The following is a 25,868-nucleotide window of genomic DNA, read 5'->3' on the forward strand; positions in this document are numbered from 1 at the left end:
AGTCAGATTTTTTACTACCAACTTACTATGAACTATTCAAAATTTCCACTACCAGTACCACTTCCAGAACTGGTCAGAACCTGCTGAAACCCACACCTCTGTCGTTCCCATTCTATAGATTGTGAAGGTATTGAACACCAGCATAGAGTGCTTGATATACCATGATCTACAAGTTGAAGTTTCCTGACATCCAGATACAAATCATCCTACTGACTCAACTCTGTAGATGCTATTTTTTTTTCCCAGGAGCCATACAATTGCTGTCTGGCTCTTGTCCTTACGTGAGTTCCATAACATATTAATACTGGAACCCCTGGAATTAAAAAAAAAAAAAAACCCAGTTCCTTTAAGTATCAATCTCCTCAATGACCCAGTCAGAACTAAACTTGCAAAGAAACGCTACAGAAAATGTAGTAGTTTGAATTACAGGAACAATGATTACGAATGTTAAATTACATTTTTTCCCCTGTTCTGATATCCAGAAGAATTTCAGTGGAGATAACAACTTAATTCAGAACTATATGATACTAGTATTTGTTTTCCTGTATATAGTTTTCAATATATAGGTTTTTTTTTCATTCCTAAGAAACTGTACTTTTTTCTTTTTTAGGGGACAGCTTAATTGATTTTATAATCCTGCTCAATTAGACTGCTGCACTTTTTTTTCCTGAATCAGTGGGGCAACATCTAGAATACACGATCGCTGAAATACCGCAGCAAAGTTAAATCTGTGTCTTCCCTCCCCTTTGTTGGCCAGGCCAAGGTCAGAGGAAAAAGGCAAAATCCAGGCCGCACTTTAGCGTTCCCCTTGCCGCAGTCTATTAGCGTTAGCCTTAGCTTTTTTCACTTCTAAAATCTGAGTAGGCGTGTAGACGCTAAAATAACTCCAGTCCGGGTTTTGCTGCCTCCCCAGCGGCGCAGCCAAAAACTCTTGGATTCCTTGCCTACTGTACTGTGGGGTGTTCAAATCTCAGCGAGGGAAGGCGGATCTAAGCTTGAGGGGCTGCGGAGCAATGGAGGCGAATCCCATCTAAGCAAAGGATCGACCTTTCGAGCAGCAACGATGGTGAGTCGCTCTTGGCCACTGGGCCGGGAAGTTTTCTCGAAAATCCCCCTTTTTTAAAAAAAAAAATTCGAGATCGGTCCAGTTGCCTTTGTCCTCTGGGTTTCCTCGGACACCAATACTTTGGTCTGCCCTTCTGAAACCCGCCTCGATTTAATCCACTGATTCCCCGACACGTGGGTTCCAAAGAGAAAAGGGGAACCGCTTCCCTTGGTGGTCTGCAGCCGGCTGGACCCGATTCCTTGAGGCCGGTTTACGGGTGTTGGGGGCGGCAGATGGGATACGGGACCGGTTAATGGTTGTTTGTGGGGGATATAAAGATGCCGGTGGGGGACGGCTGGTTCACGTTGCCTCGGACATTACTTGGAGCGAAGGAGTTTGGTCTCTTTAGTGCCGGACTCAGCATCTCGAAGTGATGGGGTGGGGTAGGGAGGATGGCCGGCCAGCGAAGCCAGTCCGGCAGAGCCAGCTGCTGATTTGCCCGAAGCCGAGTTGGTGGTGGGGGGGGGGGGAGAGAAAAGTGACACCTTTTTATTTGTGGAGGACGATCCCTCCATGGCAGAGGCTCGGCGCGGTCCCGCTTGGCTGGGGTAAAAAAAAGCTGGGATAATCATGGTAGCGATGTAATTAGTTTGTGTAGAGAACTCCTCTCAATGAATTGCCTCCTGGGTAACTTCGCATTGTGACATTAATGCCGGGATAGTTTTCTACCGAGCCGTAGATCTGGATAAACCGGAACACATGATAGCTATACGGTAGGTCGGGTTCTGTGCGCGCCTTTTATCCAGCAGGGCAGAATAGCAAACTAGATAGATTAGAATATAGCCCGGCAGGAACGCAGAGCAGCGCCTGGTTGTTTTTTTTGCTTTTTTTGCCAGCAGGCAGCCTAATCATAGTTCACGCGAAGGTGAATTGGGGCTGCTGCTCTTCAGAGATTAAACGATTTCACCTACGCTCATTGTCCCCGGAAAATGAAATAAAAATGCGGGGAGCTGCTTTTAATAAACAAGCTCCAGATCAGTGCCGTAGATGCGAACGATCTCTTTATACAGTTCTCAAACGCTTTGCCCTCGCAACAGAAAAGGCAAAAAAAAAAGTTCATTGATTTAAATCATGTATACAGGTGGAATCCTCTGGAATGTTTGATGACCAGAGTCCCAAGATATAACAGGCATCAGGCATAAATTAGTTCAGAATTCAGTAGTAGATCTCGAGTATGTTGTGTGTCTATGTAGTTTATTTTATTTATTTATTTATTTATTAAATTTTTATACCGCCCTTCTCCCGAAGGACTCAGGGCGGTGAACAGCCAGGGTTAAAATACATACAGTATGAAAATTAAAATAATTTAAAAATAATTAAATCCAATTTGGCTTTCATTTCAATTTGGATCATTTACAGTTCTGCTGTAAACGATCCTTTTCCTTCAGTCTTTTGTGCGCCCTTAGTTGTCTGCATGAAACCATCATCCGACTCCTTTGGGACTGTTGCTCTTCTGCTGCCGGCCTTATTCTTTTCTTGGAAGAGACCACCCTGAAGTTCTGCCCTCTGTTTGTAAAAGGGGCAGATTCCTGAATATGCAAATGTTTGACTATGCAATTTATAAAATAAGGAAACTCTCCTGTGTAAACAAAGATTATGGAAATTGCAAGATTTCAGCCTTGGAACACTGTTCTGATGTTTTTAAATTAATTCAGTTAAATTACCTAGAATTCAAAAGAACAATTGTAATAGCATTCTTCGTAGATAAGGTAGTAGCACAAATCTATATTTAAATCTCACTGTAAAAGTTTGGAAGAGCAGGAAATGAATTCTGAGTCCCAGATCCTTCTTTCACTCCTTACTACCCATATTTTAAATCCATGGATAAACAGCATCGGTTCAACTGACAACTAGTGGATTTTATACAACTGGTTATTGATAGAAAACCTATTTGTGAGAAGCTGCTTTGCAGAAGAATTGTTCACAAGTTACCATTTGTTTTAAAATGGAACGAATGCAGTTATTTCTTCTAAGTCTCCAGAGAATTCTTACAAAACAATAAGAATGTTTGGAAAACACCAAATATTGGCATGGGCAAAACTTGAGAGGTCAGTAGTTGTAGGGGAACTTTCCAAAGGACAGCTGGAGGCCATCCGGTGATTTGTGTGTGTATTTGTGTGTAGAGAATTAAAAGTGAGAATGGGAGGTCTTGGGAGACAAACTGATTCCATTGCCATCATGACATCTTCCCCCAAACATTTGAACAATGCCCCCAAATTGCCTAACAGCTAATTTCTAATGGATTCATCCTTGCAAATGGTGCTTGGATAGAAATATGGATATCTAAATCTAGTCTCTCTACGATTATAGATGTATTTATAGATACACCTAATGTGTATGGGATTGTGTTTGCTATGATATAATTTCTGTTTGTGGGTGTGAGTGTGCATTTAAGTTTTAATTATATGGTATTAAAGGACCAACTTGAAAACTTCACATTTTTTGTGGCCCGTCATTTCTGAGTTAGGAAAGTATAAGCTAATATCAATAACAGATAATTAATCTTTTTCCGATGTTAAACTCTGGATTTTTTATATAATATTCATTTGTATTTGTACCTATCATGCTCTTCTCTTTTGGGCTAAGCAATATTGTATTATATAAATCTTAAAAAGAGGGTAAAAATAGCTCAAAAAATTAAAGGCTTGGGACCAGAAAAGGAAATTGTGATTATATATACCATTCACTGTAAGTTTTTCTACTTTACAAATCATTGATGCTTTTATCATATCCATACATTGCTTCATAAACTAACCTCTAAACTTCTCCTTCTTTCCGTTTAGCCTAACTCCATTCCACCACAATTTTCTCAATTTACTCCTTCCTTTCAGTCCATTCCAAACCCCTTCAGCATATTTCTTTCCTATTAGTGAGTCACTTTTCTATATTGGTCTAAGACTCTAAAACTCACACTTATTTACTCCACATTATATAGGAACTCCTTGATTTACAACAGTTCATTTAGTGACCATTCAGAATTACAATGATACTGAAAAGTGACTTATGACCATTTTTCACACTTATGACCATTTGAAAATCCTCTTGGTAATGTGTTCAAAATTGAGACGCTTGGCAACTGATTCATATTTATAATGATTACAGTGTCCAGGATCATGTGATTACCTTTTGCAATCTTCTGACAAACAAAATCGATGGGGAAGCCAGATTCACTTAACAAGTATGTTATTAAGTGAACAACTACAGTGATTCACTTAACTGTGGCAAGAAAGGTAAAATGGGGCAAAACTCACTTAACTATCTCATTTAGCAACAGAAATCTTGGGCTCAACTGTGGTCATAAGTTGAGGACTACCTGTATTCTGTCTACATTCATTCATTACTCCTTCATCCTATCTCTTCCTGTTTTATCACACACATTTTTCAAATGTTCTCTTCCTGTAATATTCAACTTAATTTTATGTTTCTCCTGACATATCCTATCCCACATAACAAAAGGGATAGGTGCATGCTTTTAAACATAGGCATGTCAGTATGTTCATGTTCAGATCAGTGTTTCTCATCATGTAATCAATCTAATATTCACTGTAAATAGTTCAGTTTTTGGCTAGCAAAATGGCATCTTCATAAAAAGAACACATACATTCACATCCCCAACCAACATAGCTCTATTATTACCATAAGTATTTAGAGATTTATCTGTTTATAAATTAATCACACATTGCCTTAGTTCCTGCTCCCTACTGAAGCATTTTCAAACATTTTATTTATTCTCCCACATGCTTTACTTTCATAATTAATATCACTCCATTCATATATAGCCAACAACTTTTAACTTGTTCAGCCACTCCATAAGCAAGCTTCATCAATATTGTAATACTGATTGTGTGCTATCAGATCCATATTGGCTCTTAATGGTTACATAGATTTTCTCCATGACAACTTGATCCTAACCTGTTTTCAAATAGTGTAACTTGTCACGGGACAAGAGTTACACTGATATCAAAGAAATGGTCAAACAGAATCATTAAAGAAAGGATTCCAAAAGAGGGACAAAATGAAATGTGGTTGACAAAAATTAAAATGTTTTAATTATTTTAGACAATTAAACTGAATTGTTGAATTGTCCTGTGTTAAGTTGTCTCGTGATGAGTTGGCCATGGCAAGATGGCCATGGCAAGTTGTCCCATTCCGTTTGAGTCTTAGTGAAATGGGATCTTCATTCTAACCCACTTTATTGGAGAGGTTGCTATAAGGAATCTCTAAATCTGATTATAAGGTTTCATCTCCATACGTATGACTAGTTTGCTGTGCTGTCACTCATTAATTTATAGTTACAAATATAACATTTGATTATTGGTAGAATCAAGACTTTGGGCAGAAAAGAATATTAAGTCAGGAATCAGGATCATTTATCTATCAATGGTAGCAGTACAGTATCATTCTTTCCACCTACTGCAGATCAAGTTACACATTCTAACTACAGTTTACTAAATGGAAACAGTGGGTTGTGCTGCAAAAATAGCTTGTTGTCTCCTGCTGTAAGCCAAGTGATATATTTCAATTTAAGGAATATAAAACCCTCCAGGCTCGCTGATTGTTGAGGGAAATTCCCAACTCTGAAAAGTTAAATAAGCTAAACATTGTGCAAGTTCTCTATGCATTCATAATCAGAGCCATGAGCAAACTATAATCCAGATCACAAACAAGATAGTACTAATGCCCTTTTGATTTCATGGGGATTTTTATGTAGGGAGAGGGTTCAGTCACAGTACGTACTTTGTTTTCCAATTCTTATAAATAATGTGCAGAAATAGTTGCAGAAAATTTGCTAAAGTTTGGAATAAAATCTTTTGTTAGATATGAAATCAAAGTGGGATTATATCAGGTAAGAGCTTTAATACTTGGTTTCGTATTTGTTGCAGTTCATGGTACAAAAAATTATCAGATAACCAATTTTATCCTAGCTATTTTATTTTGGTCTTATCTTCCCACTTTTGATAATCAGAAGTATTCTCTCAGTGATATAATATATGCAAACATTGTTGACACTTTTTTTCTGGAAGGCCTTTAGTGACTAAATTATGGGAAGATTACATCATTGCTTTTTTTGTTATTTTTACAATTTCATTCATTCATTCATCACATTTCTATACCACCCATCTTACTTAAGTGAATTTATTGTCTTACAATTGTTCTTTGTACTGGGTTTGATTTTGTATAATTGTGTAGAGCCTATGAAGTATGGCAGTTTATAAATCAAATATTTCTTTTAAAAATGTGTAGTTTGCATTAGAGAATAGGCTATATACACTAAAACAAGGCATTTTCTTATTTCAGAATACAAGTTGATTACATTTTATATGAATATGTACTTTATGTGGGCAATATTGTATTTATTATTTTTACACTGTGCTAAAACACATAAAGAAAAAGTTTGCATAAAATACTGAGCCCCAATCTGTCCAACCGATTTTAGCCTAGCATATACTTCTAATTCAACCCAGTTTTAGCCTAGCATATAATTCCAATTAGCATGTAGCTAATAATTATTAATACCACTAATTAATAGTAGAGAATGTTATCCATTGTTAAAAGAACACAGAAAATTGGTTCAATTGAATAAACTGTGATTAAATTAACCCTGAGGGTGTATGTGGGCAACATGGCCCTCAGTAGCTGTTATAAGCCCAGTAGCTATGCACTCGTATCTGAAATAGTTCTGTTTGTATTTGAAACTACAAATTTAATTGCTTTGAATCATCTAGCCAAGAACATTAGGCTGTAGAATTCTCCTTAAAGAGAGGGTGATTTCATTATTCATTTGTAGGAGAGCTAGAACCAAACGACTTGTGGATTTCTTTGGAGTTCTTTGTAGGACATTGATGGCCATGTGCTATTTCCTGTATCTCTTGCCATATGATGATTTGAGTTGGGGTGTCTGCAAATACTGTCTGTGGCAAAGCAGTTCTGTAGACATATTTATTTTGTTCCTGAAAGAGCGCTCTCAGAGCAGAGCCAAGACTGAAAATACTCATACTCAAAGGAATGTCTGGATATTGCTTTCCAGTTCTGAATGCTCCAGACACAGTCAGCTTTACCTGCCTGGGGCTTTCACAAGCTGCTTCCTGTGACATTGCTATTCTTAGAGTTTGTAGGTTACAGGAAATACTGGCTATTTCCTTGTTTTCAATTGCTGCCTCACCTTGTTTAGAGAAGAAATTATAGTTTACATGGGCCACATAGGGATTAAGGCTGTCTTTCTTCTTCTCTGGATACTGGTCTTGCCTGAAAATATTTGGTTGGTAGTGAGAGGTGCTCCACCATTCTGTACTGTCAGCAGTGTGCATAGTCTACTAAGAATCTTCAACAGGTGTGGCTAACTCAGAACATCTACATAGTGACCTACTTCACACATTTTACTAAATAACATTTTGTTTACCCATTAACTTTGAATAAACTGTAGTCAATTGGTTTATCCAACAGGGTAAATTATGCTAAATCAAGACCAAACAAATTACTTTATGGCTTATTGCAATATGTAAACACTATCTGTTATCTATAGGTACTGAATACCATAGTATAATTAAACCTGGATTTCACTTCCCCTCTTGCCCATTGTATTCACAGCCCATTATATCAAGGTTTTATTGTACTTCTCCATGACTTTTCCTTTCCCCATTGGAAAACATGTCTTGCAAAATAGCTCTTGCTACAGGTTTACAACAGCAAATAGCCCACAAATCCCCTTGGGGTATCTTGGAGGATGTGAGGTTCCGGAAACAAAACATAATGGATTCCATGAAAAGGTATTCCTGAATTAAGAAGCTGGCTGATGAAGACCTAATTTGGGAGTGAAGTTTCCATTAGCTATTCTATTGACTGAAATGTATGATTATGATTCCTCTGTCTGAGAAAGGTCATTGCATAACTAGAAGAAATTATCATGGCGTGGAAATATTTTCCTCTAAGGAAAATTTTAAGCATATGAAGCTCTTTGCGGGAACACATGACTAACTAAGGTTTAGAAAAATTATGCACTGTGCAGAAAGAGTACAGTTCTTACTAGAATTCATTGTCATTTAGCAAAAATTGTTTGGCAGTAGATTAAAAAATAAAGAAATGAATTCAAATAAGTATTATTATTACTACTGTGTCACCATCAATGAATGAAATGCACTATCAATTTTAGATGAATTTAAATGGAATTTGAGAATAGATATCTAATAATATTAGCCACAATAGGTTTTTTAAGAAAGCTTCAGAAATGACAACCAAATAACTCCTCTATGAGGAATAGTTCTTCCACTTGAAAAATGAAGAATAAAGGGAGAGGCAATGAATGCCTATTAAGTAATGCCTGGCTCATATAATATGAATAAAGAGGATTTTTTTTCCTTTCTGTATGTGTTAGAATTTAAATCATCCACTGAAACTAATTGCAGAGAGATTCTGGACTGATAGACAGAAATAATTTTATGTAGTACACTTGGTAACATTGATTTGTATTTATTGTTCCTAATCACTGCTTATTGTAAATGATCTGAAAAGAGACACTGATTCCAGTCCAGCTTTCCACATATGTCAAGTTCACTTACAGTGTGGCACAGAATGATGGACTAGATAGGCCTCTAATCAGTGAAAAAAATATACAAAATAAGAATCCATGAAGAGTATGTCCAAAATACAGTATTATCCACAACCGAACATTGCAAACTACCAGCATTTATAGAATGGGTCCATTTTACTCAGACCTCTCAGTTCTAATCTTCAGATATAAATCATGATATAAATTTTTATGGCAATTAGAAGTTAACGTAAAACAGGATCTGTATATTCTGCAACAGGAGCATTTGGTCTCTAGATTTGAAGGATCGTAAATATTTATAAAAAGAGGGGAAATACAGCAAGGTCTTTTTTTGCTTCCAAGACTAGGGTAACTCTTCTGCTTTCACAGACACGCAGTGAAGTTCTTTACCTGGTATCTGGAAACAATATGAGACTGAATAGGACAAAGAAAACAGAGTTGTTAAAAAACAGAGTAGGTGTTCATACAGAATAACTTGGCAGTTTCAGGGTCCCTTTTCTGACTTTGGTGGGGATCATATTCCTCCCAGAGGAGCAAGTCTGTGATTTGGAGGTACAGTGGATTCACAATTCCAGTTGGATCAGAATCTCATCATCCTGTTTGTTTAGCCAACAGGTACATACCGGTACTATAGATGCATCTCTGGCAGTAATGGGGAGGGGAGGAATCCAGAAACAGGTTTTCTTAGACAAGCTTCTTTCTAAATTCAGGTGGCCCTACACAGGCCACTTTCAAGAACTGAAGATGTAGTCTTCCAGCTCCAACCTTTTGCAACATTGGAACTACAAGAGTACTCATTCAGTGGTGTGACTGAATTTAGTTATCTTAACTTTAATTCTGTTGAATTTGGTTGATTTTAATTCTCTTTTAATGCCTTCATCTACTGATAGTGTTATCCTGTTTATTATTATTATGAAATAACCAGGGGTTATATATCACTTACTTAAGTGAACCAGGGTTCACTTAAGTAAGTGGTATATAAGTGTTGGAAAATAAATTCACTGTAATCAGATTAAGCCTATTATACAAATACAATCATTATATAACTAGCTTTTTCCTGATGCTGTATGGAAATGAAAGTGCTCAACAGACAAATGATTGGAATGCCCCGTTTTGCAATAAGGCAGAGTTCTTCTCCTATATGGAAGGCACTGATCCTCCCTATTGTGACAGAACAAGAATCATAAAATACAGTTCAGATAAGATGCAATAACAATTGCAATTGTAAGTGGGAAACAAACATGAGACTCTCATAATTGCATTTTGCAACAAATATTCTCTGCTTCCTTTCCTGATTACCCTCTTTTAATTGGGGTATAGATCAGGGGTGAAATCTAAAATTTTTCCCTACTGGTTCTGTGAGCGTGGCTTGGGGGGGGTGTCCTGTGACTGAGTGGGTGTGGCCAACTCAAAGTCACTCAGCCACGCCCACTCAGTTACAAGACCCCCCTCCCATCAAGCCACGCCCACAGAACCCAGTAGGAAAACTTTTTAAATGCGTGTCCTTACCTTTCTCCCATGACTCCGCCTACCCGCTCCATTCCCCGGAGTCAGGGAATGCACCATTCCCCGACTCCTACTGCCCACCTTTCTCCCGCAGCTGGCTGTGAGGGAAGGCAAGCATCCGAAAGGTACCGGAGTTGCTCACTCTCCTTCTTGAATGAGCCGCACTGGTCCACGCACCGGCTGTGCAAGCGCACATCCAACCTGCCACTGAATTAAATAAACAGTATGCGCTTGCGCAGCCGGCGCATGGACCAGAGCGGCTCATTCAAGAAGGAGAGTGAGTGACTCCGGTACCTTTTGGGTGCTTGCCTTCCCTGACAGCTGCGGGAGAAAGGTGAGCAGTAGGAGTCAGGGAATGGTGCATTCCCCGACTCCAGGGAATGGGACGGGTGGCGGGTGGGCGGAGCCTCCAGCTTCCATTGCTACCGGTTCTCCGAACCACCGGCCATCATCGCTACCTACTCACCTGAGCCGGTCTGAACCGGGAGCATTTCACCCCGGTATAGTTTCATATTGAACATTTAAGTCTAGAAGTACCAATTCATAATTCTCTCCAGTCTGTTGATCTGATCCTAGGCTGCAAACAACCAAACAACCACTAGATGGTAGCAGAGTTAGAAAACACTCTCTTGCCATCTAGTGTTTTCCCACCCCAGCATATTTATCTCATCATAATGATGATGATGATAAATGTATTTCTACAAATATAAACATGCTGACAGTAAAACACATTTGGTTACACTTCCAGCATATTGCTTCACATATACCAAAAATAATCCAAGTTGTCTTTACAGTAATCATGATTTAAATCACTACTAAGAAGGCTTGATATAAATCAACTCGATTTAAATCATAATTTTTAAAGAGGAAATGCCATCTCTCTCCCACAGCGGCTTCTCCTCTAACCCACTGTTGACTCACTGACAGTCCTAATTTTGCAGAATATACAGCCTCATGCTACATAACTAAGCTCCATTTCATGCTGAATAAACTAAATTATTAATGTATCTTAAATAGAAAGCTATATTTAGAAAGAGTTTTACTCCAAAAGCATTTTGTTAAAATAAATTTGATTTTTTAAAAAATCCGATTTAAATTTTAAAAATCCATTTTTTAAATTATTTTTTTTTATAAAATCATCGATTTTTATCCACCCTGGCTGTATGTTGCAAGACTGGGAATTTAGCTTACTTACACATTTTCTACTTTACTAGCAATAGCAACAGCACTTAGATTTATATACCACTTCACAGTGCTTTGCAACCCTCTCTAAGTGGTTTACAGTCCGCATATTGCCGCCAACAGTCTGGGTCGTCATTTTTCCCACCTCAGAAGGATGAAAGACTGAGTCAAACTTGAGCCAGTGAGATTCGAACTGCCAAACCGCTGGCAGCCGGTGATCAGTAGAAGTAGCCTGCACTACTGCATTCTAACCACTGTTCCACCGTGGTTCTAATACTAAAAAGCATTATGTTGACCAAAGCCATAAGGGTTGGCGGAGGTCAATCTTATGGACTCATCTAATGACAACCAGGGAATATAGAATAATGTGACTTCGAATGCAAGAGGAATAAATGGTAAAGAGCATGAAATATTTTGTGTATTTGTGCAAATAAGAGAAAGAGGATTGATGTAACAGATATATGAATGAAGGTGGTCTAATCTTGGTGTGGAGTTGATGAATATAGACAGGAAGTGGAGGAATAGGTTTCATTATGAACAAAAGAGTTTAAAATTTATGTTAGAGAATACAACTTGTCATGCTATTTGTTGTTGCTGTTTGTTGTTGTGTTAGGAATCCAAAGGTTGCTGATAATTTAATATTAGACTACGGTGAGTGATGATAATAAAAAATTAGATGGTATTTAAGATGATAATAAATGACATAAATGACACAAATGACACCCACAAATACGGGTGGGAATCATACAAAGGTTAGGTTTTGCTTTCTTGATTATAATCAGTTTGATTTTTTTTATACTGGATACTCCTGTAGATAGCTCCAGGAGAGGCATCCGCAAAAGAAGGGCAAAGAGGAAAATTTATGAAAGGAGCATCATGTTGATGTGGTGCTTTTTTTGTCCCTTTTGTGTGCATGTTGTAGGATCATACATACCTTTTTATACATATACAAAAAGGACAGAGATTGCACTGCTCTTGACAAAAACACTGATTTCTTGGGATGCCTATGCTTCATGAAATGATGAGGTGGGTGAGATTATATGCATAAAAATTAATCTGCAAAAATGAGAATGAGAAGAAAGATATTGTATAATTTATATAGAGAACAAGGAACAATACAGATTAAAAGAGTCAGAGAACTTGCAGAACAATTTAATGGAAATAAAATTTGGTAAAAGTGGGTCAAGGGAGCTGTCAATTCCATGAGGTAGAGAAGACTAAGAAATAAATTCCACAGAAGACTAAAACAACTTTTATTAAGATACACTATAATAACAAAATCTTGCAAGTCTGATTATGCTATACCTTCTCCCCTTCTTATATGAATTAGGGGGTTTTCTGTCTGAGACATTTACACAAAACCCCTACATTATTTGGGCTTAGGCCATATTTACCTTCTCATTGCTTTAATACAGGAGTGTCAAACTTGAATTTCATTGAGGGCTGCATCAGGGTTGTGTTTGACCTCGGGGCTGGGTGGGGGTGGGTGCAGCCAGGGTGGGCATGACCAGCTCAGCGTCACTCATGGTTTCCCATGAGTGTGCCCATTTCCCAGAGGTGCCCGTTTTCACAGGCACCTCTGCCAGTGAAAACGGGCTCCCAAGCTCCGTTTTCGCCTGCGACGGCCTCCTGAAAATATCTGCCAGCGAAAACAGAGCTGGGGGGGGGCTGTGCGTGGCCCTAGTGAGCTCTGTTTCCAGCTGTGATGGCCTCCTGCAACCCTCTGGCAGTGAAAACGGAGCTTGGCATATGCAGCTCTCCCGAGCTCCATTTTTGCTGGCATAAGCACCACGGGCCAATCCTTCGCTGTTTCCAGGGCAGCCCCGTGGGCCAAATCTAAGCACTCGGTGGACCGTATCCGAGTTTGACACCCCTGCTTTAATAGATCCCTCCTCTGTAGGTGGGCTGAGGAAGGACTTTCTAGCAGAGTGATTTTACTCTGCTATTAATGAAGGGGATGTTTTATGATGAAACTAAAGTGAAGGAATCGGCAGTGTATCTTAGTGAGATACATGGGAATGATAGTGATATACTGAAGAATGGAATCGAAACGAATTCTATAATTATTAATGTTGAAGAAAAAAATGCTGGAAATGCTTTAAATGGAAGGCTAAGGCTGCAAGTATAGATGGCGCGACTTAAGATGCTAATGCTATCTGTTCAATCAGATCCGATTCTCAGCCATTCTATGGACCAGGTGTCTCCATGTTTTCCAGCCTTGTATGGTTTCTTTCACTTGGCTTATGCTCAGTTTGGTGTCGGCTGATGATATCTAGCAATTGTGTGGTGGGTTTTTTTGGCAACCACATTTCCTTAACTGAAACTGTTAACTGTAAGTGAAGAAATGTTAAATGACAGAGTGGATGTTTAATGACATATTCTGGCTATGACTGAAACATGAGAAAATGTGAGAGGAAAAAACAGCTAGCTGGAATTTTGATCCTGAGAAAGGGACAGATAATAAAACCCAAACTTGTCTTTTTATGGTATGAAGAGGAGGCAGTAAATGGCCACAATAAATTGTTTATGGTATATGAGTATTAGTATATGTAGTTAGAGGACCCACATTATCAGTTGCTACATTATGGCTGTAAAGGTTATAATATGATATTCAATATTTATTTTATCATTCCTGTCCAACAAATCAAAGACATACAATCTGTACCATAGTTTTGTTTAAGGCTCTTCTGTATTCCTTTGGCAAAGAGCCCAGTGATTACTGTAATTGTGCATGCCAATAAAAATATTTCTGTTTCAACAGTCTCCAAATGCTACACTTCCTTATTAAAGTAGGCATTTCCCCCACAACAGCAGCTATGCTTGCTTATGTATGTCTATAAAACTTGTTTAATGTGTTTGTGCATATTGCATTTGTGTTGGCAATCAGCTACATTGCCGTATCTTTTTTCTTATTTTTGCCTTTAATTTCCTTGGCTGAACTATTTGTTGCACTTTTTTCCGCACTCTACATAATGTTGCTTATCCTGAAAGGAAATAGTGCAATGGAAATGTATGTATGTACTGTCGGTCCTAGTAAATATGATATTTAACATACTAAGGCATATTCTTTAAGATGCCCATAAAGAGAAATTCAAAGATTTCAAAACAAGTGGAAGATTAGATACAACAAACTGCATCTTGTACACTAAGTTGAATGCCAACAGTATCCACAGTATGAATTCCAGCTGCTTATTCCATTTCACTGCCAGCTTCCTCCTCTCAGGAATTTGCACACAGTACTTGGCTGCTAAGAAATGAAGCTTTAAAAGACAGTGACAATTTCCAGTTTTAACTGCTAGATAGGATGCACATGTATGTGCAAATGCTTATGTGTATGAGCAATTAAGAATCATGATTATTATTTTTATTTACATTATACACAGGATATTGGAAGTCAATGGGTATGACCTTCTGGAACAGAGATGTTCCAAGAACCAGGGGGTTTGCCATTCCCATCTGGGTCACACCTCTGGGACCTATCCTCCACTTCTCTTCTACTGATGTTGAAAAAAGAATATTTTGATGCAAGACCTCAGCTCTTGCCCTTTCTTGTTCTTATTTAAATTGAGGGCCCAGCTGCATACATTAAAATTGGTTACTCTGCTGTAAGAGCAGTGCCAACATCAGCTACAGTATAGCTAGTCTGGCTCTCTACCATAGGCCTACTTGGAAAGATTATATTATTAACACATGTGGGAAGAAGAAAAGCATATAGAAGATGGCTACCATGGAAAAAAAAACCCTTTCATATTGCCTTGATGTTGACCACTTGAATTAACTAGAGTTGGCTTAGTGGAAAGGGAAAATTGGAAACCATAGGATCTGTTTCTCATTCAGCTATGCATGCTTTTGTATCTGTTGACAAACATCTTCTTCCCATATGATATTTTTCAATATTTTGGTTATTGGTATATTGGTTCAATTAATTGTCAATGGAGATTCTCCAAATGGAAATTGGACTTTCTTGGTTTTTCCTTGAAAACATTTCAATTCTCATCCAACAAGCTTTCTCACTTCTGGCATTAATTAATTAATTAATAATTATGTAATGATTAAGGAGCTTGTATAGTATTTAGGGAAGAGGGACATGGTGGCTCAGTGGCTAAGATGCTGAACTTGTCGATCGAAAGGTCAGCAGTTCAGTGGTTCGAACCTGAGTGCCGCGTAATGGGGTGAGCTCCCGTTACTTGTCCCAGCTTCTGCCAACCTAGCAGTTCGAAAGCATGTAAAAAATGCAAGTAGAAAAATAGGGACCACCTTTGGTGGGAAAATAACCGCGTTCCATGTGCCTTTGGCATTTAGTCATGCCGGCCACATGACCACCGAGACATCTTCGGACAGCGCTGGCTCTTTGGCTTTGAAACAGAGATGAGCACCGCCCCCTAGAGTCAGGAACGGCTAGCACCTATGTGCGAGGGGAATCTTTACCATTACCTTTATAGTACTTAGGGACATTGTCATCTGAAGTCAGCACTGGTGTTTGTCAACAAGCTCATTTAAATTGACACTGATGAGATGCTAGCTTTGTTGCAATTCCAGTAATCAAGTTCTCAGTTGATAATGCGTGGGCTATTCTGGGCCAGCCACTGGCTGGTTATCTTGTTACTTGACTGTGTTACTGCTTCAAACATATTCTAAATATATCTGACTTTAGAAGGATTTAAGAGTAGTGTGGAGCTGCTTGCTGAACTGTGGATTTTTTTTGATACACAAGTATCAAAAAGAACCAGAATTGTTGTTGGTAAACAAGGAGGTTGCTAAGTTAACTGTGCCTGGTTTTATAACCTTTTTTGCTACAGTTGTTAAGAAATTCACATGGTTATTAATCGAATCACACAGTCATTAAGTGAATCTGGTTTCCCCCATTGTCTTTGCTTGTTGGAAGTTGGCTGAGAGGTTCAGTAATAATGATCACATGATTCTAGAATGCTGCAACAGCGATATATATATATATATATATATGTTTTCTCAGGTTTTCGCGGGTGTTTGTATGTAGGTCTTTGGTTATTCGGGTCTTCTCCCACGTAAAATTGGAAGTGTCTTGGCGACGTTTCGACGAAGTCTCATTCGTCATCTTCAGATATATATATATATATATATATATATATATATATATATATATATATATATATATATATTTGTTTTCTGAGGTTTTCGCGGGTGTTTGTATGTAGGTCTTTGGTTATTCGGGTTTTCTCCCGCGTAAAATTGGAAGTGTCTTGGCGACGTTTCGACAAAGTCTCATTCGTCATCTTCAGGCTGGTGTTTTCGGCTTCGTGAGACTTCGTCGAAACGTCGCCAAGACACTTCCAATTTTACGTGGGAGAAAACCTGAATAACCAAAGACCTACATATATATATATATATATGTATGTATGTATGTATATGTATATGTGCCGATTGTCAAGCACCCAAATTTCGATCATGTGACCATAGGGATGATGTAATAATTATAAGTGCAAGGACTAGTCGGAAGTCACTTTTTTCAGTGCCATGGTAACTTCAAATGGTCACTAAACAATTAATTGTAAGTGGGGGACTACCTCTGCTTTGCTCCTGGCAGAACTCCGTAAATGAAGCCAAGTAAGCAGAGGAGATGGTCAGTGATTGCTTTTGGTGTTCTTAGAAAATCTCATATGCTCATCAGCCCAAGATCGATCCCTTCTGATCAATAAAGAGCTGGTGGCTGTACAAATAATTCCAGTATTGCCTAGAGTAAGGGGAGGAGCTTGATTTAAGAATCTGCATGTCATAGAAAGGGTGCAACATACCCTTAGGCCTGAACTGGGTGGAACGTAGTCCTTTTTGGGAAAGGTTTCTTCCTGGTGAGGCACCATTTCAACGTAGTTGACAGGAGGTGAGTAAAGCACGACAGAGATGCAGAAGCCAGGAGTCTGAAGTTAGCAGTGGTGTTTGAAGAAGGTAATAGCAAATCATTTTGGAACTTTTGTTGAGAAAATCACATAGTTCTGTTCATGCAGTCAGCTGTCTTTGAGTATTGGTGGTTGTTGTTTTTTCTTTTTGTTTTTTTAAATAAAACTGGGGATTCCGGCATTGAAGCTACTGAGCCTGAAAGATTACCATTTTCTTATCCCCGTGATATGTTTAACTGGTGTTCTTTGACTGTCAGGAATAGATTGGGATCAATGTCCCCACAGGGGCTGGTGGGATCAAAGTCATCACTAATTTTTGTGAATATGATTTCTTTTGGCAGTGCTGGAATTATCTCTAAATCTCCATGGCAACAGCACAGGCCTCTCATGTGACCTGTGACCTCAGCCATTGTCTCTTTGATCCTCATTCTCTGGATTCTGAGCCTGACAACAACTGTGAGATGGGCAGTGTCGGCAGTCTAGTAGAGAAACAAGAGTTCTCGCCCTCTGCATCAGGAGGTCTGCGACGGATGCGCCAACCAGACGGGTTGCTCCGGAAAGGAATATCGCAACGTGAAGTCTCTGGTTACCCACATGGGGGAAAACGGGATGTTCGGGCTGAGAAGAAGCATCCATCATCTGGTGGTGGCTTTAAACGGGATTATGAGAGTGACCGGGAGAATCAGTCCCCTGAGCGGTACTTCCAGGACAATCAACGAGGAGCAGATTTTTCCAAGAGTTCTTTGCCTGAACGTGGACGTTTTGACAAGGTATGGACGTCAAGAATGTGGTAACAGATTTTTTAGAAATAGTTTTCTGGCATGAAACAAATATATTTGTTCTTTATCCAGTAGGTCTAGAGTATTTCTGAGTTTTGTGATATTAAAATATACAGATTTATGGCTAGCATGTGTTTTGGGAAGGCTGTGTGATGATGTGTGAAACTAAGAAGCTAATGGATCAGAGGAACTGAGCTAATTGTAATCTTCCCTGAACAGAATTGAATCGGTTACTGAATCTTTAGAGTGGGAATGGCCATGTGATGGACATTCACCCCAAGCCAGTTCTTTACAAATTTCAACACTTATTAGTTCAGAGATGTCACTTAGCATGCTGTTCTGCTGGCTTGAAAAATACCTGTTGATCCATGCACAGCTCTTATTTCTCCACTTCCAGGTCACTTTAGTGTCATGGTACCTAAAGAAGCAATGCCTCAAAGGCCCTGATGTTATGTGCAGGGGCTCTTGCAATGTGATCTGTTTATCTCTGAAAAGCACAAAAGTGATTGCTAAGAACTGGTGCCAAACTGTCAGATATGCTAAACTTCATTTAGTTATGGTCATTTCCAGGAGACTCTCTAAAACAGCAGAAAAGCCAAGCTAAAAAAAGTTATTCTTTCTGAGATAGATAATCACAATCATCCATATCAGAGTTGGAGCAGAGGAATCTTTTTCTTCAGCTCTGAAAGATTCATCTAGCTCTGAAACAGGATCCTAAATGCTAGTGCCAATCTAGGCAATGAGAAACAGTGCTAATAGTGCTATCAGACAGTATCCTTATTTAATGGCAGCCAGATGGATTGCTTCTACGTTTTATAGTTAAAAACAGCTTAATCTCTGGAAAGCTGCTGCAAAGGACATCTCTCCCCCCCCTCCATCCTGACTAGAAAGAAATTATTGTTTACCACTTTAGATCTTACTAATAAAAGAGAATATTTGTAGCTCAGAGTTGAACTGTGGGGTCTTTGGTGTATTCCCTTCTGATCAGCACTGATGTTACCTAGTTTGATAATGAAACGTCTACAAAAAAACAACTAGCTGAAAGAAATTGAAAAGCTGAATATGTGTAGGAGAGACACGAGTTGTTCTAAATGACTAATTCTACAAGTATGATAATAATATGCTTATTTCCTTGCATTCCAGCTATGCTAAACTATCTTGCTAAACTAATTCATCCAGTGTGCAAAAGCCAATTTAACAGCTAATGGCCATTTTGTTAATTTCAGTGTCGGATCAGGCCCTCAGCTTTCAAGGTGGTGCCCGGGAGGAGTTTATTGTCTATGCAGGGACTGTCATCCAGCAAAGGACAGAAGATGTCAAAGAGCAATGGGAGTTTGCATACACTGTTAACCCAGAGCAGTACTGGCAGCTCCTCACAACGTGGACCTCTGCGTAGCCATCTGCTGCACACCATCAGTCTTGATGAGGGCACAAACTCCATTCAAAGTTTTCCCACATACAATCCCCGCTTCAAGCCTAGTCCAAATCAGCTGAGTGCTTCCATAGGACACATCAACCACATCGGTGGTTCCTTAGATAGGGCTTCACTGGGACCACGAGATCCTTTGGCAGTAGAGAAAGCTCCACTGTCTTGCAAGAGCCTGAGCCGACTACAGAGCTCAGGGGAACCACCCCCTCCGTATGAGCCCACGTATTCTTTGGAAGATGTAGTGAAGCAGCTTGAGGACCGACTGAGTGAGAAAGGCATGGAGCTCCGTCAGTTTAAGAGAAATCTGAGTGAGAATGATGACCCCTTCACACAGGTGGGTACATTTTCTTCATAGGAATTTTTTGGGTCCTATGGATATCAGGAACTCAATTAGCCTGCTGGACTTGGCTTCATCTCAGATTGTAAAATTCTCCATACGACTCTGTAATAGTTGTTACCCTGTTTTCCCCAACAATCGGGCTTTTGAGCATATGGCAATAAGGCCAAGCGCTTATTTCAGGGTTCAAAAAAATATAAGACAGGGTCTTATTTTCAGGGGAACACGGTATCTATTATCTGTCTCTGTTATCCATTCTTTAATCTTTCTATAAGCATTTTAATAGCCACTCTCATGGATACCTCTTGATGAATAAAAATTGCCTCAAGGCAATGAAGCTGAAAGCTTTTATAGAGAGGCAGTTGGTTGCTTTTCCCCTCTTTTTTATGCTTTCAGCATGCCACAAATAAGAGATATATTTGGGCAAGTAGACAAGTAGTTCTGATTTGTTTGCAAGAATCTTATTTTGAAGCTCTTATGTCTGCTTTCCACACCCAAGCTGAGGCAAATCCTGTCACTGATGTAGTCCTCAACCTGCTTTTTTAATTTTGCAGATATATCTCATTATGTTTGTAATTTATAATAAAGTCAGAAAAGAAAGTTTATGTAGGAAGAGTTGTGTGACTTGCCTGAGTTGTTTGCAGTGTGTATTGTGTCAGTGGGAGGTTATGTTTTTATTAAGAAATGAGCTATCTTGAATGATGTCCTGTGTGAAGGAGCCTGGATAGTTGGGAATTGATGCTCCCATTTTTGGCTGTTGATCAGAATATTATTCTGATGATCAGAGTTGGAAGGGACCTTGGAGATCTTATAGTCCAATTCCCTGTTTAAGCAGGAAACTAATATTTCAAACAAATCGTTGTCCAATCTCTTCTTAAAAACCTCCAGTGATGGTTCACCCGCAACTTCAGGAGGCAAGTCAGTCCACTGATTAGTATAATTGTTCTGTCAGGAAATTTGTCCTTATTTCTAGATTGGTTCCCACCTTTATTAGTTTCTATCCATTGCTTCTTGTCTTGCCTTCAAGTGCTTTGGAAAATAGGTTGACCCCCTATTCTTTGTGGCAACCCTTTAGATAGTGGAACATAATATCACCCCTAGAACTTTTCATTAAACTAGACATATCCTAATATTTTAATATTAATATTAATGATTCTTATTATTTTTATTTTATTTATTAATATTAATATTTATTTTTATTAAGGGAATTTATATGGCTGCCCAACTCACTCACAGTGACTCCAGGCAGCATACAGGAATGAAACCCCCAAATACAAAACCTATTTGCACCCCAATCCAGTAACAACATTCAAAGAAGCCATCTGATGGGCTCTATATCAATCTCCAGGCCCACTGCCAAAAGCAGATCTTTAGGAGCTTTTGGCAGAATATGAAGCCAGTCTTACCTTGGCGGGGATGGAGTTCCACAGGGAGGGAGTTACCATGGAAAAGGTGGACCTCTTTAATAGGAGGAACCTATAATATACTCTGCGTCTCCAATCTGCTGAATTGAGTAGATGTAATTGGGAAAAGATGGTCCTTGAAATAAGGTGGGCCCAAACCATATAGGGCTTTATGGGTAATAACCAGCATCTTGAATTAGACCCACAAAGAAAATTGGCAACTAATGCAGCTCCCCAAGAGAGGCAACACATGTGCAATTCTACATTTGCACAAAACCATGTGGGCTGCTGCAATTTGAACCAACTAAATCTTCTGGATACTTTTGAGGGTAGCCCCCATATGGTGCATATTATAATAGTCAAGACACTATAATAACATTTTGGGGAACATTATTGGACTTTTTGAAGCTACAGAAATATGTAATTTTTTATGTAGTTAGAGCACTTCAACATTTGTTGAAGTGTTGTTGTTGTTAGCTGCGAAGTCGTGTCCGAGCCATCGCGACCCCATGGACAACGTTCCTCCAGGCCTTCCTGTCCTCTACCATCCTCTGGAGTCCATTTAAGTTCACGCCTACTGCTTCAGTGACTCCATCCAGCCATCTCATTCTCTGTCGTCCCATTCTTCTTTTGCCCTCAATCTTTCCCAGCATTAGGCTCTTCTCCAGTGAGTCCTTCCTTCTCATTAGGTGGCCAAAGTATTTGAGTTTCATCTTCAGGATCTGGCTTTCTAAAGAGCAGTCAGGGTTGATCTCCTCTAGGACTGACCAGTTTGATCGCCTTGCAGTCCAAGGGACTCACAGGAGTCTTCTCCAACACCATAGTTCAAAGGCCTCAATTCTTTGGCGCTCAGCCTTTCTTATGGTCCAACTTTCACAGCCATACATACGTGTGTGGGTGTATATGTGTGTGTCTGTGTGCTTTCCTGCCTGATTGCTTATATTAAAGATGGGGAAACTATCAATATTTTCTCTGATGATGCAGAGAAAATCTTCACAAATGCTTCACAAATCCCTGCATTTCGTTTGCATGCCTCACCAAGAAAGGGAAATGAAGCTGTCTCACTCGGAAGCCATCACTTCAGACCTGAGCACTCCAAAGTAGTGGTTTTATTGATCTAACTATCAAGGTGGGGGAAGACAGCACTGAGGGAAGTTTAAACCCAGACTTATAGCTTTACGTGGTTGGCATTTTGCCTCCAACCTTCTTCCCCGGACGCTAGTTCTCATATATCATAGGCAATCAAATGAATTAACCTTCACATTTTTTTCCTGAAACTGTTTGGTTGAAAAATCCTTTCTTTACTTGTTAAATAAATAAATGAATTCAGAAAAAATCTAGATTAAAGGATGGAAAATACTATATACAGAAGCTTTCTCAAACCCAGATATGATAGGTAATATTTCCCATTGTAGACGTTCAAGAAAATACAGGTAGTTCTCGACTTATAACCATTCATTCAGTGACTGTTCAGTTACAACGGCACTGAGGAAAGTGTCTTATGAATGTTTTTCACACTTACGACAGTTGCAGAATCCCCATGATCACGTGATCAGATTTTAGATGCTTGGCAACTGGCTCATATTTATGATGGTTGCAATGTTCTGGGGACATGTTTTGCATCTTTTTTCTAAGAAAGTCAGTGCAGAAGCCAAATTCACTTTACAACCGTGTTACTAACTTAACAACTGCAGTGATTCACTTAAAAACTGTGGCAAGAAAGGTAAAATAGGGGAAAACTCAACAACTGCCTCACTTAGCAATTAAATTTTGGGCTCAGTTATGGTCGTAATTCGAGGACTACCTGTACCAGTTTGGAATAGGCTGCTATATTGCTATATTTTATTTTTTAAGATATCAGAGCAATGCCTGTGTGTGTTGTTATCCACTCTTGGGAGTTCACAATAGTACCCATACCACCAGGATATGATTTATTTTACCATCTATAAAATGTTGGATGGCAAGAAATTTATAGAAAAAATGTAAGTTTAATTACTACTAAGTTTAATATTGCATCTTCATATTCCTTTAAGCAGTTTGATTATAAGGTACTGGCTAATTCCAATGAGCAGCAAAATCTTAGGACATACTCAGCTACTGCAGTGTATCTATGTATAGATGTGACTTTTATGTCATCTCTTGAGAGAAACGGATGTGAGGTTCCATAGGAAGCGTAATCTTTGTGAGCCCACCTTAACCTTCTCTTACTCTGGCAGGTGTTTGAAGACAAACAGCGTCTTTGGATGGAAGAGCTGGATGAGCTAAAGCAAATGTATGTGGCCAAGCTGCAACAGGTAATGTACCAAGCCCAGCGCAGCCAGAGGGCACTTCAACTACAACTCTACAAAGTGCAGCAGGAAAAGAAGAGGCTGCAAGAAGAACTGGATCTTCAACAGAACCACTGTGAAGAGCTGAGGGCACAGCAGCAGCAAGCAGAACGCCTCAGTCCAAAACTGGAGGAGACCAAATGGGAGGTGAGAAATATGCACCAAAGACTATCTTTATTTAGTTCTAATGTCTATGCTGAGTGCAAGCAATGAATTAAACTGAACTTTTGGACTTCTTTATGAAGCAGGTATATTCTTGTTAGATAACTGACAAGATTACTGCCATACTAGAGATTTGTCCAACCATGAAACTAGATTTCATATGTAAAGGCACAAAAAAATCTTCAGTATGACCTATCCCAGGGATGGCTAACCTTTTACGTCCCCGCTTGCCGGCCTGTGTGCCAGAAATGGCACGTGAAACCATCCCTAAAGAATGCGTGGCCCTGCTGGCCTTTGCGTCCGTGGAAGCGCCGATACCCGGAAGAGCGGTGGTCCGTCATACATGCTTGGGCTGGCACCCAAACTTCCGGTTTCCGGTATGGATGTGCGCCCGGCGAATTGCTGGCCATCGCGCATGCGTGCGATGTAACCCGGAAATTCAGGTGCCAGCCTGCGCATGCGCGAGGGAACACCGCTCTTCTGGGTTTTGCTGCTCCCGCATGCGTGACAGCCAATTGACCGGCGCACATGTGTGCACAGGAACATAGAAGAGCCAGCGAGGCTGTGCTTTCCTTGCGGGATGGTTCTGCGTTCTGCTTCTGGCACGTGTTCCATAGGTTCACCAACACGGAGCTATCCCATCATCTCCCTTTGTATTTGGGGTTGTCATTGTTGCCTCTGTTGGAAATATTCCACCATCTCATAGACTCTCTTATCTTACTACATTTTCTTTGTTAATTTCTTGTCTTCATCCTAGTATATTTTTTCACAGGTATGTCAAAAAACTGCAGAGATTTCATTGCTGAAGCAGCAGATCCGCGATGCCCAAGAAGAGATGACCCAGAAACTGGGTGAAATCTTCAGTTTGAAAACACAGCTGCGGGAGGCTCGAACAGAGTTGCAAGCCAAGGACTCACAGCTGGCGCAGTTGGGGGACTCTTTCCAACCCTTATCAGATCATGGTTCCCCTATTCCTTCTTCCAGGGAGTCTCCCATGCAAGCGTGCCAGGACTTTTTGGGTTGTGAAACAGATGATTCTAAATGTCGGGGAATGCAGGGTGAGAGTGCAGAAGGAACTGAGTGGCTGTGGGCAGAATTGTTGCGGGAAAGGCGCCAGGCCCAACTGCAAGCGGTAAACTTTGAGCATGAGCGAAAAATATGGCAAGAGGAAAAAGAAAAAGTCTTGCGTTATCAGCGTGAGATTCAGGCCAGCTACATGGAGATGTACCATCGAAATCAGGCTCTGGAAAGGCAGCTGAGTGAATTTCGTCAGTTCCCAGCTGAATCTAGAAATAGCGATTCAGAATCACCTTGGATTGAGAGAGCTGAATCTTCTAAAATCTGAGCTATATTTGAGAAAGATCTTCTGCTGGGATTGCAAATGGGCAGAAGCCCCATAGTGCAACATGGACTATAAGATTTGGTAGAAGAAATGTCTAAACTAAAGAGCCTGTTAACCCAGCGCAGAAGTTTGTTCCTATAGAAACATACAGGATTTTGCAGGTTGTTGTTCAAAGGATGGAATCACAGCAATATATTTGGAATTTTTTGTCAATCCAGATAGACCCTTGCCTCCGTACCACTGCTGTGTTGGAGAGCAAAAGGCTTTCCTTTTGTATCCTGCATGGAGTCAATACAGAAGTTTCTTTTTAAATTATGGAATGTGAATTAGCTGTAATTGGGAACCCTCCTGATATGGCTCAGTGGGGAAAACAAATGAAGAATATATAGGTTATTCATTATTAGGAAGGTTTAGCCTTGTCCATTAATCATTTGAAACTTGGCTTGCTGTACTAGAAGGCAAGGCATAAAATATCTGCTCTATCAGGAATCCCTCTGTATAGCATTTGTTTTCTATCCATCTGGCTGGGCCTCATGCTATGTCAAGGTCAAAGCTCCAGGTATAATGTGATTGTATGATCTTGTATTGTAAGAGAGATCCTTCTTTGGCTCTGGAAAGTGAAGCAGCAACTCCAGTTCCATTGGCCTATGAAACAAAAGCACAAGCCAAGCCATTTGGGCTCAGCCGTTAAAATATCATAGGACAATGTTATCTGGCTTATGGTCAGTTTCTCTATAATAATGAGAATGAAGCTATGAACATATTTGTTCGGTTGCTGCTTGGTGTCTCTGTTCTAGGTTTGAAGGTTCTTGCTAACGTAAAGAATTCTGAAATGGAAGCACAACCTGGCAATGTATTGAATAAATATTTGCCTAAA

At 39.6% G+C, this 25,868-nt stretch overlaps 1 protein-coding gene across 3 annotated transcripts; it reads left to right on the top strand.

Moving 5' to 3' along the window:
• Nucleotides 1-891: 891 nt before the first annotated feature.
• On the top strand, nt 892-25,868 carry N4BP3 (NEDD4 binding protein 3). 3 transcript variants are annotated; one of them, XM_034441804.3, is made up of 5 exons: nt 892-1,066; nt 17,554-17,982; nt 19,218-19,754; nt 23,377-23,634; nt 24,422-25,868. In XM_034441804.3, exons 2-5 carry the CDS (start codon nt 17,578-17,580, stop codon nt 24,992-24,994), a joined length of 1,773 nt encoding a protein of 590 aa, XP_034297695.1. In that variant the 5' UTR covers nt 892-1,066; nt 17,554-17,577; the 3' UTR covers nt 24,995-25,868. The 3 variants fall into 3 exon arrangements, with proteins under 3 accessions (XP_034297695.1, XP_034297712.1, XP_034297702.1); XM_034441821.3 differs by lacking the exon at nt 892-1,066 and adding an exon at nt 1,724-1,818; XM_034441811.3 differs by lacking the exon at nt 892-1,066 and adding an exon at nt 17,076-17,261.

This window comes from Pantherophis guttatus, chromosome 2 (assembly GCF_059756535.1).
Source record: "Pantherophis guttatus breed Tessera chromosome 2, ASM5975653v1, whole genome shotgun sequence".
Classification (NCBI taxonomy): domain Eukaryota; kingdom Metazoa; phylum Chordata; class Lepidosauria; order Squamata; family Colubridae; genus Pantherophis; species Pantherophis guttatus.